The following is an 18,503-nucleotide window of genomic DNA, read 5'->3' as shown; positions in this document are numbered from 1 at the left end:
AGATGAAGAGATCCAAAGATTGAGGCAGCAGGGTCCTCCTGCCGTGCCTCCTCAACAAGTTCAGGCCGTTGCAGTTCCAGCGGTGCCAGCAGAACAACCTGTTGTTGGCAACCGTATGGAACCGTTGTACGAAAGATTTCGAAAACAGGCACCTCCAGTGTTTCTGGGAGGCCCTGATGTGATGAAGGCCGAGCAATGGCTTTCGATGATTGAGCGTATTCTCAACTTTATGGGAGTGGTTGGAAATGATCGGGTGACCTGCGCCACTTTCCAGTTTCAGGAAGATGCCCTTGTGTGGTGGGAATTGATAACCCTCACACGGGACGTCACGTTGATGACTTGGGAAGAATTCAGGGAGTTATTTAACTCCAAGTATTATAATGAAGCGGTCCGCAGTGCAAAGCGGAAAGAGTTCACTGATCTAGTTCAGACTGAGGGTATGTCAGTCACTGAGTATACAACGAAGTTTGATCGGTTGGCTAAGTTGGCGGCAGGAATTGTACCCACGGACTTTAGTAAGAAAGAAAAATATTTAGCGGGTTTGAGTGCAAAGATCCGGCATGATCTGGTTATTACCACTACCGAAGCAACCACGTATGCGGATATGGTTGAGAAGGCTTTGAGAGCCGAGGGTGCAGTAAATTTTCTTCAGGAGCCCCGGGTGACTCCGAGTGTTGGTGGAACCCCCACTGTTCCTACTCCTGTGTATGGTAGGGATGGTGGTGACTCCACCATTGAGCAGAAAAGAAAAGTTGTTCCAGCTTCTGGTGGCTCGGGGCAAAGCAAGCGGTTCCGTGGGAACCAAGGCAGAGGAGGACGCCAGGGTTATTCTTATCCTGAGTGTCCAAGGTGCAAGAAACATCATCCGGGAGAGTGTAACCGGAAGACATGCTTCCTATGTGGCATGGTGGGGCATTTCAAGAAAGATTGCCCCCAAGCAAAGAAAGAGGAGCCGAAAGCCGAGATGAAACCGGTTCCTGCTCGTGTGTTTGCCATTACCCAAGCTGATGCTGCAGCCAGTCCTTCTGTTGTGACAGGTCAGCTTCCCGTCAACAACTTGTTATTTACAGTATTATTTGACTCGGGAGCTACATGTTCATATGTGGCTACAAGGGTGATCGATCTTTTGGGTAGGCCTTGTGATATTTTAGAAAGAGGGTTTGGAACCCTAATGCCTAGCGGGGAATTGGTTATCTCTAATAGGCGCATTAGGTCTATGCCGATTAGGATCGAAGATAGGGAATTAAGTACTGATCTCATAGAATTGAAACTAACTGAGTTTGATATCATACTGGGAATGGATTTTCTATCCAAGTATTCGGCCAGTATAGATTGTAGGCGTAAAATGGTGACTTTTCAGCCGGAAGGTGAAGATCCATTTGTTTATGTTGGATCGATTCAGGGGTCTCGGATCCCAGTCATTTCTGTGTTGAGAGCTAGGGATTTACTATGCAATGGTTGTGTAGGATTTCTAGCGGTAGTATTTGACTCCAGCAGACCTGAAACATTTGGGCCTGAGGTAGTCCGGGTGGTGAAAGATTTTCTTGATGTGTTTCCCGAGGAATTGCCGGGATTGCCGCCACAGCGAGAGATTGATTTCGTAATTGATTTGGCACCTGGAGTCGATCCTGTTTCTAAAGCTCCATATAGGATGGCTCCAGCAGAACTCAAGGAGCTTAAGTTGCAACTTCAGGGGATGCTTGATATTGGGTTTATTCGACCCAGTGTATCGCCCTGGGGAGCTCCGGTTCTTTTTGTAAAAAAGAAAGATGGCTCCCTCCGAATGTGTATTGATTATCGGGAACTGAACAAGCTGACGATTAAGAACAAGTACCCGTTGCCTAGGATCGATGATCTGTTCGATCAGCTTCAGGGAAAGACAGTGTTTTCAAAGATTGATTTACGGTCTGGTTATCATCAACTCAGAATTCGGGAGGAGGACATACCAAAGACTGCTTTTAGAACCAGATATGGGCACTATGAGTTTCTGGTAATGTCGTTCGGATTGACCAATGCTCCTGCAGCCTTTATGGATCTCATGAATAGGGTGTTCAAGGATTTCCTCGATAACTGCGTTATAGTGTTTATCGATGACATTCTTGTATACTCTCAGTCAGAAGAGGAGCACGAGCATCATCTTCGAATGGTGTTACAGCGACTTAGGGATCACAAGCTGTATGCCAAGTTCAAAAAGTGCGAATTCTGGTTGTCCGAGGTGTCCTTTTTGGGTCACATAGTTGGGAAAAATGGAATTATGGTTGATCCAAACAAGATAGAATCAGTGAAGAATTGGCCGAGACCCAAGTCTGTAACAGAAATTAGAAGTTTTCTCGGGTTAGCAGGGTATTATCGACGTTTCGTCGAAGGATTTTCTAAACTTTCTATGCCCCTAACTGAATTGACCAAGAAAAATCAGAGATTTGTGTGGTCAGATAAGTGTGAATCAAGCTTTCAGGAGTTGAAGCAGCGATTGATAACAGCTCCGGTATTAGCTTTGCCTTCGAATCAAGAGAAATTTGTGGTTTATTGTGATGCATCCAGACAGGGTCTGGGATGCGTTCTGATGCAAGCTGACAGGGTCATAGCTTATGCCTCTCGTCAACTGAAGGATTATGAGCAGCGTTATCCAACTCATGATTTAGAGCTCGCTGCTGTAGTTTTTGCTTTAAAGATTTGGCGACATTATCTTTACGGTGAAAAGTGTGAAATTTATACTGATCATAAAAGTCTTAAATACTTTTTCACCCAAAAAGATTTGAATATGAGGCAGAGAAGGTGGTTGGAGTTAGTTAAGGACTACGATTGCGAAATATTGTATCACCCCGGGAAAGCCAATGTGGTGGCCGATGCTCTGAGCAGAAAAGGTCCCGGTCAAGTGTGTACTACGGTTATGATAGCTCCTCAGCTAGCCTCGGAAATGGTTAGTGCAAGAATTGAATTCGTGGTCGGGAAACTACATAATTTAACACTCCAATCTGATCTGTTGGAGAGAATCAGAAAGGCACAACTGGAAGATCCCGAACTAGTTAAAGTTCGAGATGAAGTGATAATTTGGCTCGCCTAAAGGTTTTACAGTCTCGAACAGTGGAATGTTACTATATAAAGTTCGAGTTTGTGTTCCTAGTGTGGATGAGCTTAAGAAAGAGATACTTGACGAAGCTCACACCACACCTTATTCATTGCATCCGGGAACCACCAAGATGTATCAGGATTTGAAACCCTACTTCTGGTGGTATGGGATGAAAAGAGATGTGGTGGACTACGTGTCTAAGTGTTTAACACCATTAAGGCCGAACATCGGGCGGCGGGGTTATTGCAACCTTTAATCCTTCCAGAATGGAAGTGGGAGGACATCGCAATGGACTTTGTAACTGGGTTACCTAGAACCACAGGGATGTATGATTCTGTATGGGTCATTGTGGATAGATTTACAAAGTCGGCTCACTTTCTACCAGTGAAAGTTACCTATTCAGTGGATCAGTATGCTGAATTGTATGTGAAGGAGATAGTTCGTCTCCATGGAGCCCCTAAATCTATTGTGTCAGATAGGGATCCAAAGTTCACGTCGAAGTTTTGGGTGAGTCTTCAGAAGGCTATGGGTACCAAGTTAAAGTTTAGTACAGCCTTTCACCCTCAGACTGATGGTCAGTCAGAAAGAACTATCCAGATTTTAGAAGACCTATTACGAGCCTGTGTCATGGACTTTGAGGGTTCATGGGTTAAGTACTTGCCTTTAATTGAATTCTCCTACAACAACAGCTACCAAAGTACAATAGGGATGGCTCCCTATGAGATGTTATATGGTAGGAAATGTCGTTCTCCTATTCATTGGGACGAGACAGGAGAAAGGAAGTACCTGGGTCCTGAGTTAGTGCAGAGGACCAATGAAGCTATTGATAAGATCAAGGCTCGGATGCTTGCTTCTCAAAGCAGGCAGAAAAGTTATGCTGATCCGAAGCGCAGAGATGTTACATTTCAGACAGGGGAACATGTTTTCCTGCGGGTTTCACCAATGAAGGGTATTAGGCGCTTCGGGAAGAAGGGTAAGTTAAGCCCTAGGTTCATTGGGCCATTTCAGATACTTGAGAAGGTCGGGCAGGTAGCGTATCGGCTAGCCTTACCACCAGCATTGTCAGCTGTTCATGACGTATTTCACATTTCTATGTTAAGGAAATACGTGTCAGACCCGACTCATGTCTTGAGTTATGAAGCCCTTGAACTTCAACCAGACTTATCTTATGAAGAGCAACCTGTTCAGATTTTGGATAGAAAAGAAAAAGTTCTTCGGAACAAGACTATTGCACTGGTTAAGGTGCTCTGGAGGAATAGTAAGGTGGAAGAAGCCACCTGGGAGTTGGAGTCAGATATGAGGACTCAACATCCAGAGCTATTCAGGTTAGATTTCGGGGACGAAATCCTATTAACGGGGGGATAATTGTAATGACCGCTCTAGTAATGTGGATTAGAAAAGGCAATTAGCACTAATTTTTATTATTTTATTATTTTATTAATATTTGTGAATTAATTTTGATTATGGACCCCAATATTTAGAAATAAATATTAGAGTTATAATTTCTCAATTCTGGAGATTTTATTAAACTCTAGGGGTATTATTTAGTTTATATGTGAAATATGTTAATTTTGTAATTTTTGCTCGGCGACAACGGAAAATGCGATGGATGGCTAGATAATCACATGAGTAAGTTTAGAACCCTATTTTATAGTGGGGAATATTTTAGAGAAAATAAATTATCGGGATTGAGCGGGGTTATGGATTTTGACCATTTTACCCCTAGCTTTAGAAATACCCTAGTTTTAAGTCTAGGGGCATTTTAGTCATTTGGTCTATTTGAGGTTAGGTGGCTGGTTATTTTGGTGACACCTAGCATCTATTTTGGATGAGTTAAGCAATTAACTCATTTTCCTTTGGAAAATAAAGGAAAATCAAAGGAAATCAAGAGAAAAACCAACCTAGATATCTCTTTCTCTCTTCCTCTCTTTCGGCTGAGACAAATCAAGGGCCAGGGCAACCTTTTTCTTCCTAATTCTCTGTGATTGAGCTGGGAATTTAAGGAGGAGCAACCAAAGGTAACCCTAGAATATTGGTTTCATGTTTTTTTTAAGTTTTACCTTAGTTTGAGCTTGTGGTTTGGTGTTTTAATGACTGTTATGGTTTGAGTTGATTAGGAAGTGAATTCTAGGTTTAGTTTGAATTGATTAAAGGATATAGCAGCTAGTTTGGTTGGTTGATTTAGGTTTTGTGTTAATTTGAGCATAAAACCTTTAACTTTGGTCTTTAATGGCAAGTGGAGTTTCTTTGGGTTATTCTGTGAAATTCTGGTTGGGAATAGTTGTTTATACATTGTACAGGTATACTGGAGAGTTTGGTTAAGTTTGGGATTGATTTGAATCAAGGGGGAAAAATTTTTGGATTCCTGCAGATGAACCGGAATTCCGGTTCTGGGTGGTCTGTACCAACCGGTCGACCGGTTGGTGACCCAGAACCGGGATGCCGGTTGGATCCGGTCTGCCTGTTGGGGATTTTTCCAGAACCCTAGTTTTGGCTAATTTTGGGTAATATAGGGTATTGCCATGAGGTTTATTGATAGGGGAACATTTAGTTTCGGGTTTTAAGTCCCGGAAAGTGATTTGGCGAGTCACTCATCTGTGTTATCATTCTTGTGATTAGGGCATCCATCTAGCACGTGAATTCCGTTCAGGTCGGCCAGCACACTTGAATTCGAAAAACAGGTAAGAACGGTGTATAATGTATGATGTGATTATCTGAATGTGTGTATATGTGTTTATATATGCATGCTTGAATTATGTTAAACACTACCAACACTTGTGTGAGTGTATTGGTACAGTGATTGTTGTTAATTAGAGTACGATACAGTGATACCAACACAAGCATAGAAAATGCTAAGGTGTGTGGTACATCACTCAGTGATACTCAGTGATCGGGATAAACCCTACCAACACTCGTACAGCGAGGTACGTTGTGTAAGTGGTATAGTGGTTGTACCCTGGTATTGAACGTTCATGCTCATCTGTTAAGCTCTGTAAGTAGGTGTATGGGCGCCTATTTACAGGTCGGAAATTATATAGTATGTTATATGCATTTCTTACTGAGTCTGTTGACTCACAGTTTCTGCTTTCATGTGTAGGTAAAGGAAAGGCGAAGGCTGAACAGGAGTGAACCTGAGCTCGGGTGAGATTGTACATGTCAAGCAGCGCGACCTGGAGTGTTCGGTCTCGGGACATCTGGGTGTTGTATTTTGAAAGTCGCTGTGCGACCCAGAACTTGTATATTTTGAATGTAAAGTTTAAATAGTAAATTTTTAAAAGTTTGAAATCGGGATGCCGGGATTTGTAAATATTATTTTATTTTATAAAAGTTTAATGTTTAAAGCATAAATTTTAATTTGACACGTTTTTCAAGAAATTACTTTGATTAGCAAAGTTTGCACAATAATTGAAAAAGCACTGTAGCGTGCCTTAGCATTAGGGCGTTACAATCCTGGTCACAGAATACCTAACTCATATTCCATACAGTTTTAATCCATTAATAGAAGATGGATATTAAACACTTGAGAAAGTGTAACTGTATTGTATTCTGGAATCAGAAATATAAGAAAATTTCTATTTGGAATCTAAAATTAAAGTCAAAGACTTAAATTTATACCAAATATAATGAGTAATTCTATCTTGGACCAGCACTACTAATACAAACTCTAAGTCAGATTTGCCCATACAAGTAGGAGATTTCTAAGATTGAGGATTTATATCAATTGGGAATAGAATTTCGGGATTATAATCATATGGGTCATTTAATTTCTTAAGAGAAAATATAATGACATGAAATGATTTATAGACCATTCATCCAATGATATATTATTGAGCTAATTCGAAATGAATAAGCTAAGAGGAATTAGGATAATTTCGTTTATAAATAAGAATCCAATGATGCTTCGATTAGCAAAAGACAAAGTAATCTTATTTATGTAATCTTCTTGTTTCATATTGTAAAAATACTAGTCTAAGGTGTCATCAATTGATGAACAGCTAGATGTTTCATATACAATATTTATCTTTCGAGATCTTACACTATTATGTATGTCTAATGGTGAAAATCCATTAGGGATTTATCTGATTAGAAAAACAAACATGTTAGACTAACAATGAAGATTCGAAATTAAACTCCAACTTAATAACAGAAAATAACATGGTTCAATATAAATTCATACACAATTCAGAAATTATAAACATATAGCAAGTAGGAATGACTAGTGAAAATACTAAAACATACAATCCTAAATAATTTCCAAGGTTTTCAACAAACTGATACAAAGTTGTCCCGTAGGCGAGAGTCAAAGTATCATTCATTGAATAGAGTTGTCAGCTCATCTAAAATAGAAACCATTCTAGCAACCTTTTATTCGATCAAAATAAGAATCCAACGTTGTCCCTGTAGGCGAGAGTCAAGGTTATTCTCATTTTATGAGCTTCCACCATTGTTTCATGTTTTATAAGTTTATCTCTAAGTAGTCACCGTAGGGGAGAGTCTAATAGAGACGAAAACTTACAAAACACTTATCAAATGAGATTTTACGGTGTTAAATGCGTTCAACGAATAACCATCCATAGGGGGACGAAGTCTAGCGTCTCGAGGTTATATTGAAAACATTTAACTTTTGTAAGACCAACAATGGAGATCGAGTATCTTAATAATAATCAAGCTCATTATTTAAAGTGAGTTGTATTTTCTTTGATTCTCTTTATTTAATCTATTTATTTTAAATATATATTTATTTAAAATTTCCAATTTAGAATGAAAAATTCTAAATATAAATTTTAATTTAATATTTATAAATTTTACTTAGATGGATATGAAAAAAAAATATGAATTTCTTCCATCTTAGTAATAATTTCCAATAAATATTTAGAAAAATATTCAATTTAAGTTGTTACAAAATTAATATAAATTAATTTACAACTCAAATTTAATTTTCTATAAATATATATTGCATTTCGAAAAATTAAAGTATTTAAGAATACAATTTTCAAAAATGCATGTTAAAATAAAAAATTAATCCTGGAAAAATTATTCTAATTTAATGTTGGCCCAAAATTAATTAATAAAATTAATTTACAACAAAAAATATAATTTTCCTATTTAATTAAATATATAAGAAAAATTTCAAATATTTAAGTATGATGATGAAAATCAACTTAAATATTAATTTTCTATTTAATTAAATACACTAGAAAAATACTTCAAGCAAAAATATCATCTATCTAGATTTTCCTTTGACTAATTAATTTAATTTCTAATAATATACTTTAATTCAATTTATTTTAAATTAATCAATAAATGAAAAAATCATTGATTTAAGTTGATCCAAGAATTAATTAAAACAAATAATTAATTTACAACTTAATCTATTTTTCAAATAAAATTTGAAATTCCAGCATTTAAGAAATGCAATTTCGAAATTTGATTAATAAAATAAAGAAAAAATATATTTTGAAAATTATTTAAATTTAGTTGAAAAAATAAATTTCAACAAAAAATAATTTTCTATTTAATTAAATGTCATGAAAAAGAAATATTTAAGTATGATGATAAAAATCAACTTAGATATTTAATTTTCAAATTAATTAAATGTATTAAATTCAAGAAATAAATAATTAAGTGTAGAGAAGGCTTAATTATTAATCTCTAGTTTAATACTAGGAAAAATATACTTAAAATAAATTGTACCAAAATTAATTATATAAATAATTAATTTCACAATGTATAATATTTTCCTTTTAAATATTAGAAATAATAAGTAGTCTAGAAATAACTATCTAAAAAATATCTTTTCCACAAAATTTGAAAAAATATCTAATTTAGGTTGTATTAGAAAAAATCTAGAACCTAAATATTTTTCAAATTCAAATTTAATTAAATATCAAAAATTAAGTTGTAACCACTTAATTTGAAAATATTCCATTTTAAGTTAATATTTGAAAAGATATTAACTTAAAAAATATCTAAAATATTCCATTTTAAGTTAATATTCGAAAAGATATTAACTTAAAAAATATCTAAAGAATCTTAATAATCAATGCTTAAAATTCCTCAACTTAATTTTGAAATTTGAAATTCAAAAGATATTTAGATTTAAGTTGGTTAGTTGTAGATAACTAAATATCAACTTAAATAGGAATATTTAATGAAAAATTTAAATTAAGCTCCAGAAAGAATCTAGATGGTTATAATTCTATATTTAATTAAATACAAGAAAATACATATAGTTTAGCTTAGAATAAAGAATTCTTTAAACTATAATTTTCTTAAATTAATTTAAAAAAAATGAAATTAATTATGTTGCTAATCAATTTTATTAGGTTAAACTAGTTTAATTAACCTAGTACAGTTGTTCAAATCAGGCAAATGGGCCTTCACAATTGGGGTGGTTCATGTGAGGGGGTGCTAGGTTCAGTATGTCGTACCCACTACTATGGCTCCCAACTCTCACACAAGACCCAAAAGAGAGGAATTTAACCTTAATAAGAACAGCTGTTATTAATTGAATAGGCCCAAAAACTAAATGGGCCTAAATAATTTTTATCAAGAACTATGATAATTTATTTTAGCAACAGCAACCTATATGCATCTATAATAAAATTAAACACATAGGCTCACACAGGCACACTTTGGATGGGTCCTATCATGTTGCTAGGTCATACACAGATGAAAGAAGATTGTAAATATACCTGTTACAAATTATTAACTTGACCAAGGGAGCCATCAGATCATTAGATCTGGCAAAAAGTAACCATGGCTATTTACAATCAAGTAATAATAGGTTTTGAAAACTTACACACAAGCTAAAACACATACTCCTGCAACAAGGTTAGCTGGATAGTTGGATGTAGGATTTATTTAATTTTAAATTAAATAATTAATTTCAAAATTAAATAATTAATTAAAAAATATTTTCGAAAATTTAAAAAAAATATTTGAAAAATTCGAAATTTAAAAAAAAAAAAATTTAAAATTAAACCTACAATTTTGAAAAATTAGGTTTCAACCAACCTAAATATCATTTCAAAATTTGCTAATCTACTTTTAAAATTTAAATGTTATTTTATAAATAAAAATTAAATAAAAAATTAAAAAGATAAATGAATATCTTTTTCAGATTTTAAATGTAATTTAAATAAATAAAATAACAAAATTTAAAAGTTAGCAAAATATCTTACATCCTTTAAAAATTACATGATTATAGTTATCTTATTTTAAATTTAAATAAGGTTAATTTATTAAAAAAAAAATTAATTTAAAATATTTTAAATCTGACCTTAAATTTAAAAATAAGATAAGATATAATCAAATTTTAAAATAAGATAGATTATTAAGCAAAAAGATAGATACTAACTATTTTCAAATTCAAATTACACTAATATCTTGAATTAAATTTAAAAAATATTAAATTAATTCAAAATGATAATTAGAATTGAATTAGGAATATTAATAGTATAAATACAGAACTACACAAAAAATCGGAAGTTAATTCCATGAAAAAGCATGAAAAAACGAAGAAAAACGAAAAAAAAATTGTGAGCTGTACGGACAGTTTTCGCGATCGCAGGAAAATTTCAGCACAGCTCCCATTTTTTTTGAATCTTCAAAAATTCATAACTAATTCAAATTAAATCGAAATTAAGTTCTGTAAAAAAGTAACTTGCTTAATTTGTTCCATACTATCCAATAAAAATAATTCCAGAAACAGAATCGCAATTATTTTTCACGAAAATTCACAAACATCAATCAATCATCAAATAACACTCAATAGAACATGATACCATCCAAAAACAAACAAACAATCGTTTTAAAGTCCAAATTTCTTGCAAGTAAATCAATTACCATGACTCTGAGGCCAGTTTTTGGAAATTTATTTTACCAGGATCTTAGATCTACTCACAAGTATGTTGATTAACACCCTAAATATGAACTTTCTAAAACGATGAAATAAACACGTATAAAGTTAAAGAAACCTTACATTGGGTGCAGCGGAATAATATGACTCCTTCCGTTCAGATATCTAGCCCTTGATTCCTTTCTGTAGCAGAGCATTATCAATATCTAAACCTGGATCTCTTTCTCTGAATCTTTGATGCTGAAACTCCTTCTTGCTGAAAGTCTTTCTTCACGATCTTCCTCACTATGGTTGAGGTATCACTTGATGTGTGTGGGCACTACTCATACACTAAGAATTTTGAAATTTAAGGAAGAAGAAAGAGAGAGTGGCTTCGGCCAAAGATAGGGAGAGAGAGAGGCTCAGTTTTTTCTGAATCAGAAGTGTCAGAAAAAAAGTGTAATTTTCCTGAAGCCTTCACTATCTATTTATAGCATTCCACTAGGGTTAGGTTTGAATTATTTGGCATTAAAATAATGAAAATATCAGAGGTAAATTCCTATAAAAGTGGCCGGCCCTACATAGTGGATTTGGGCCTCACTTTTTGCAATTTTGTAGTTTTATCTTTTCTGCATCTGATTTTCTCAAAAACGCCAATTTTCTAATTCAACCATTTAAATGCCAATTCTAACTATTTAATAACTATAAATAATTATTAAATAATATTTTCATTTATCATATTTATTAATTGAACCATACAAAGTATCATAATTAACAAATATGCCCCTAAAACTCTTTCTTTACAATTTCTCCCTTACTTAGTGAAAAAATTCACAAATAGACATAGTCTAATTTGAGAATTATAATTGATTAATCAAAACCAATTATATGAGTCTTACAAGCAATATTATCTCAACTAGTGCGGGGACCATGGGTCTATATAACCGAGCTTCCAATAAGTAGATCAAGAATTTATTACTAAAATTCACTAACTTATTAATTCTTCGTTGAATCCACGCATAGAACTTAGAATTGCACTCTCAGTATATAGAATGCTCTATATGTTCCACCATATAGACACATCATTAGTTATCCATTGTTATAATCCTAATTTGATCACTGATCCTCTATATGAATGATCTACACTGTAAAGGGATTAAATTACCGTTACACCCTACAATGTATTTATTCCTTAAAACACTTGACCCCGTATAAATGATATTTCAGCTTATGTGAAATGAGTACTCCACCATTTATGTTCGTTTGGTCAAGCTCGAAGGAGATCATCCTTTGCTTACTATTCGCCAGATAGAAGCTATAGATTCCATGTTTATGTTAGCGCTCCCACTCAATTGCACTACCGTGTTCCCAAAATGTACGTATCACCCTGACCTAAAAGTAGGCTTAACTAACAAATCAAAGAACACGAATAGCCTTTCAAGATTGAGCCTAATCATATCAGGATTAAGATCATTTGATCTAGGATCAACTAGGCGATATTGCGGTAAGTTTAATAAATCTAAGTCAAAGTTCAATATCGGTCCCTTCCGATGCATACTTTATGCGTCCAACCTGAGCTTTACTTTAACCAATGCTCTGGAAAGAAAATAGCACTTCTCCAAATGCAAGTAAACTCTGTTGTAGATTATCATATCAGTAAAACCCTATGTCTGATAAATCTAGGAAACTTTATTCACATAGTCATGTTTACTTTCCAATGTGTTGACGGCACAATAAACAGGATCAAGTATGTGAAAAGGGTTTCAGATGAATTCATACATTATGTACGTATAATCATGAAATAAATCATGTGAACAATGCAACATTAAATGTTATTTCTGATCTATATTAATAAGTAAATCTGATTATATTGAAATGAGTTTTATTTAGGGCATAAAACCCAACACGCATCCTAGCTCCACAATCGTTAAGCCTTCTGCCCTCGACGAGCCGTACTTGGAAGAATATTTGGTACCACAAGACCAGAGGGACGAAACTGTGCATACCCAAAAGACCCTTCCAGTTTCCCTTTTTAGTCTTCCGCACAAATAAAGGAATTCCAATCTTCAGATCACAACAAAGTATCGTATCAAGATTAATGGGGAAACTTTCTATAATGAATATTATGCAATTAATTTGAAAATTAATTGTCCATAATCACTACACACGGTGCTGACCAAATCAATCCAAATTAGACCTGCCTAGTCAGCAGAGCGTATTCTTTATGGACTGGACTTCATGAGATAGCCTAAGGATATTATTTACTGTTAACTCCCAAATAAAGGGAAAAGGAAAACCTAATGTAATTCTCAAACTACTATAAATACCCCTCGAATCCTATGGATTAAAGGTTGAACTCTCTTGCAAACTTTACTCAAGAAAACTTGAGAACATACATTCTTTGTATTCTCAAAGGCATTACAAGCTAAAGAACTACTAAATAATACTGACACATGGACTAAGGTTGATTAACGCCCCAACCACGTAAAAAAATGTTTCTCTTTTTACTCTTTTTCTTTTGATTATTTGTTCTTCAGCTCTTATCATATATATTATATTTGCGAAAATCTCAATAAAAATTTTGGTACTTTCATTGAGAGCTAAAGAAAGCAGTGAGACCACTTGCAGATTAAGTTCAAGTAATCATGGCCCTTACCCGAACCAAGTCGGGTCTTTATTTTATTGGCCCTGGTGCCAAAGTTGGAGACTCTAATGACCCCCAAGAGGTGACTAGTTGTCAGAAAGGCCATCGGGACAAAGATCAGAATTGAGATGATCCTATCATTGAGGACACAAAATCTGTAAAAGGTAGCTCTGAGGATGCTAAAGTTAATACCAAAGATGTAGAAGAGGATATGCCGGAAGATGACCCTCAGGACAAATTCGTTGATGGTGACATAGGAGAGAACAACCAACTTGATGAGTCATATCTTGTGGTCATCATGGCAAGACAACTTCACTGGCCAAAAGCAGGTTAACTCGACAAGATCAATTCACTGAGTTACTACTTGGCAAGATGACAAGAATGGAGGCTGTAATGACTGCCCTAACTAAACTATCTCTTGAAGTACAAGCTCCTCCCATAACTGACGCACCTGAGAAAGCAGATTCAAAAGATCCTAGAGCTTTAGGCATTCACAAAGACAAAGGCAAAGGAATTGTCGTTGAAGAACCAAAGAAGACTTCTTCCACAAAATAGCCTAAAAAGTCTAAAACTACTGACCAACCTCAACAGAAGAGGAAAGGAAACCAAGCCTTAAGGTACGGTGATTAGACCAATTCTAGAGGTAGAGTCACGAAGAAAAACAAGACAGATGCTAGAGTTTGAAAGCCAGAGTCTCGAAGGAAAAAGCCTCCTCCCAATGATTCTAGTAACCACAATGAGGATGTTGACGAAGTACATCCGGTATTAGATGTCAGTGGCAGAAGCCTTTCCATGAACAATCTCTGAAGAAGATTCAACACCAAGAAGGAAAGAGCCAAAGCTACAAAAGAAAGACCCTGGGGAACAATTTAAGAAACCACATTAACGATCGCGTTCATGTAAGAGAATCCTCAAGTGATAAGACTCAGTGCCTGGAACTTAAGGTTGAGGAGTTGATGAAGATCATGGAAAAGATTTCTGGAAAACAAAGTGTTGTTGTATCTAACTTTGAGGAAGAAGATACAGAGCCTTGTGTGAAGAGAATCATTGATGCACCATTGTTGGAGAATTTCAGAATGCCCCAGATAGAGTTGTATGAAGGCCGAACGGACCCTAGGGACCATTTGTCCAAATACAACTGCATCATGCAAGTCGCCCAGGCCAGTGACAATGCAAAAAGTCTATGTTTTTTAATGATGTTAAGCAAGTCTACGGAGGACTGGGGAAGAGGTTATCTCCCGGATCAATCCACAATTGGAGAGACTTGCAAGTAATGTTTAGAAAGAAGTTTATAGCAGCAAAGGACTATGATTTGGAAGCTAGATCCTTGACCAGCGTCAAGCAAAAAAAAGGAGAAATCTTGAAGAAGTTTATTCTACGCATGATGGATGTGACTGCTAAAACAAAGTCACTGACGACATGAAAATGGTGGCTCTAACATTAGGACTTACAACTGGATCTTTACTGTGTGGAGATCTTCAGCGCAAAAGGGTAGATACATTGAGTGAGTTCTTAATAAGAGCTCAAGGATTCATAAATCTAGAAGATGCTTACGCTCAAGCATATGGAGTACTCCCAGCGCCTTCCACTAAAGTAATAAAGGTCCAACCTATGATCACTCCATCCATTTACCCTCTGCCAACTGCTTTTACTACTCCTACGGTATATGGACAAACTACTTTCGTGCAGCTAGCTGCACAAGCTAGTTTTTCTTGATTCGGAGCCGCACAAATCGGATACAGTGCTGCTCCTAGAAAAACAAACCAAAAAGTTGAAGTTCCAGAGTCCAATATAACCCACTCACGGAGTAAAAGGAGGACGAATGGTCCAAATCGGAGTGAGTCTACGAAGAAAGGAAAAACCCAAGAGTCAAGATACACTGAGAACACAAGTCTCATAGATACTCAACAAAATGTATACAAGGCAACCTGTTTCATGGTACACTATAGGAAACCTCTGCCAATGTATAAAGGTAGAAAACAAAGAAGAGATCTGAAGAAAAAGTACAAATATCATGGTGATATTGGTCACGCCATCAATGAACGTGACTACTTAAAAGATGAAATTGAGGGGTTAGTACGAAACAGACACTTAACCAATTGGGTAAGAATCCCAGTCTTCTATCTAGGACAGGCTGTTGCACACGGACAGCTTTTCATTCTAGGACAGTAGGGAGCCATAAATCCTCCTCAGGGAGTAGGTCATCCACAAGTTTCTAGAATATAAGCTCCAAATGTACAAGCCCTTTAAGGGGTACAAAATGCTCTAGCAGCAGTAGTAGTTGTAGCCCCTGGTCCCAAAAATTTGTATCCTCTAGGAGCTGCATTACCAGCCTTAGATGGTATGTAGCAACTATCTCAGGTGGACCTCATATTGCTAGAAGCACTCAGAATGCATAGAAGCAATACTTGAATGAGTTGAATCAAAGTGAGCTTGCCACTCGGTACAATCACCTACCCAGCGTCCAAGGATGATAAATTTTCTAATGACTTTTATAGAAGACAACGCCAGGCACGTGCACTTCCTTCATAATGACCCTTTGGTAATAAAAGCTCAAATAGGAAACGAAAGAGTTTCCAGAATCCTAGTAGATAATGGAAGCTCTCTAAACATCATTTTTAAAGGAGCCTTCCAAGCCATTGGTCTGGTGGAAGCTAATCTGCTACCATGTCCAATTCAACTTCAAGGTTTTAATGGAGATATGTTAATCCCCATGAGAAAAATACAACTTCTGATGACTCTAAGTGGAGAAGTTCCTGGAAACAACACAATATCATCCATCAAGTGCAACCCGTTTATGATACTTGATTACCCTACTGCTTATAATGTTATCCTGGGAAGACCATTTTTAATGGATTTTGGTGTAGTGACATCCATTCGGCATCTATGCTTAAAATTCCCCAGCAATACCGGAAGTATAGGGCTTATCAGAGGAGATCAAAGAAGTGCACAAAGTTGCTATAATGTTTCAACCAGAACTGTAGTTATGGTCCGAGAAGGTTATTACTCTTAAACCAGAACATCTTCCTAGAAATCACATAGGGTGATCTAGGAAGATGAGCTTGATCCACGAATTGGCGTGGAACATGTCATAAAACCAATGGAGGAAGTAGAAGAAGTATGCATAGATGATGGAAATCCCACCAAGGTTATTCGAGTGGGGATGAACTTACCTCTGGCAATGAAGCAAAAGATTATTTCCATGATCAAGCCAAACAGTGAGGCGTTAGCTTAGAGTCATTCTGATCTAACTGGCATTAGTCCCCCTGTTATTTACCATGCATTAAATATAGATCCCAACATTGAACCAGTCTGGTAAAAGTGAAGAACTTTAGATCTAGCGAGGTTAGAAGCAGTAAAAATAGAGGTAGACAAGTTGACAAATATTCACTTCCTCGGGGAAGCTCTATATCCCATATGGCTTGCCAATCCGGTTCTGATCCCAAAGCCTAGTAGGACATGAAGAATGTGTATAGATTTCACATCTAAACAAAGCTTATCATAGAGATTGCTTTCCACTTTCATACATTGATCAAATGGTTGATGCTACCTCAAGATTTCAACTCTTAACATTCATGGAAGCATACTCCGGCTATAACTAAAATAAAATGCACGTGGCTGATCAGGAGCGCACCAATTTCCAAACTGACAAAGGAATCTACTGCTACAAGGTCATGTCATTTGGATTAAAAAATGCTAGAGCCACTTACCAAAGAATGGTGAACAAAATATTCAAGAATGTTCTAGGGAAAAATATGGAGGTTTATGTTGATGACATGCTGGTAAAGTTGAAATCTCCAAGAACCACTACAAAGATCTAGAAGAGGCCTTTGCCATAATCTGGGAGTACAAAATGAAGCTAAACTCAATGAAATACACTTTTAAAGTTTCTTCACTTGGGTTTTATAGTAAGTTCACAAGGGATCGAGGCAAACCTAGAGACAATTAAAGCTCTTATAGACATGCCTTCACCCAGGAAGCACAAAGACGTCTAGAAGTTGATAGGAAGAGTAGCAGCACTTAGTATATTTGTCTCCAAATCCATAGATAAGTGCATACTGTTCTTTAACATACTTTGAGGAAATAACAAATTTGAATGGACAACAGAATGTGAATCCACTTTCTAAAAACTAAAAGAACATCTAGCGAAGGCTCCAATATTGTCCAAGCTAGTTGATAAAGAGTTGTTGTTTCTGTACTTAGTAGTGTCAGATCATGCCATAAGTGTCATTTTAGTGCAAGAAGAAGGAACTGTACTAATTCTAGTATATTATGTAAGCAAGAAACTACTGGCCATAGAGTCTAGATATCCTATGATCGAGAAGCTTTCCTTTTACTTACTGATTGCTTCACAAAAGTTAAGACCATACTTTCAGGCTCACGCCATAAGGGTACTAACCAACCACCCTCTCTGTCAAGTGCTATAGAAGTCGGAGTCGTCAGGAAGGCTCTTAAAGTGGGCAACAGAATTGAGTCAATTTGACATACAATCTCAGCCCAAAATTTTGATTAAAGATTAAGCCTTAGCTGACTTCATTATGGAGTGCACAGGGATAAATGAAGATCTTGAAATGTTGGTCCCAGAGAGAGACGTCTGGAAGATATACGTAGATGGAGCATCAAATGAGAAAGGTTTTGGAGTCAAAATCATTTTAAAATCTCCATAGAACCTCCAGCTTCAAAGTGCACTTCAATTTGAGTTTGAAGCTTCCAACAATGAAGTTGAACACGAGGCTATGATCGCTAGTTTACAATTGGCAAAAGAGGTTGGCACTAAAAACATTGAACTCTACAGTGATTCACAGCTTGTAGTCAACCAAGTGTCTGTGGAGTACCAAACAAAAGGAGAAAAAATGACTAGTTACGTAGCTAAAACTTAGGGGCTGTTGCAATAGTTTAAGCATTATTCTGTAAAGCAAATCCCCAAGGATAAGAATGCTTTTGTAGAT

The 18,503-nt window shown here is 36.0% G+C and overlaps 1 protein-coding gene across 1 annotated transcript; it reads left to right on the top strand.

Annotated features, from left to right (window-relative positions):
- Positions 1-17,162: 17,162 nt before the first annotated feature.
- On the top strand, positions 17,163-18,434 carry LOC115713228 (uncharacterized). The gene is made up of 2 exons (XM_030641710.2): positions 17,163-17,336; positions 18,222-18,434. Exons 1-2 carry the CDS (start codon positions 17,163-17,165, stop codon positions 18,432-18,434), a joined length of 387 nt encoding a protein of 128 aa, XP_030497570.2.
- Positions 18,435-18,503: the final 69 nt, after the last annotated feature.

Source organism: Cannabis sativa, chromosome 4 (genome assembly GCF_029168945.1).
Source record: "Cannabis sativa cultivar Pink pepper isolate KNU-18-1 chromosome 4, ASM2916894v1, whole genome shotgun sequence".
Taxonomy (NCBI): domain Eukaryota; kingdom Viridiplantae; phylum Streptophyta; class Magnoliopsida; order Rosales; family Cannabaceae; genus Cannabis; species Cannabis sativa.
The sequence above is the reverse complement of the archived record's forward strand: the minus strand, read 5'-3'. Positions and strand labels throughout refer to the sequence as shown.

Bases quoted from the DNA above. Each gene is read 5' to 3' on its own strand.
- LOC115713228 (XM_030641710.2), top strand. From the start codon at position 17,163: ATGCACGTGGCTGATCAGGAGCGCACCAATTTCCAAACTGACAAAGGA. The intron at 17,337-18,221 runs GTAAAGTTGAAA...AAATCTCCATAG, and splicing joins TTTATGTTGATGACATGCTG to AACCTCCAGCTTCAAAGTGC.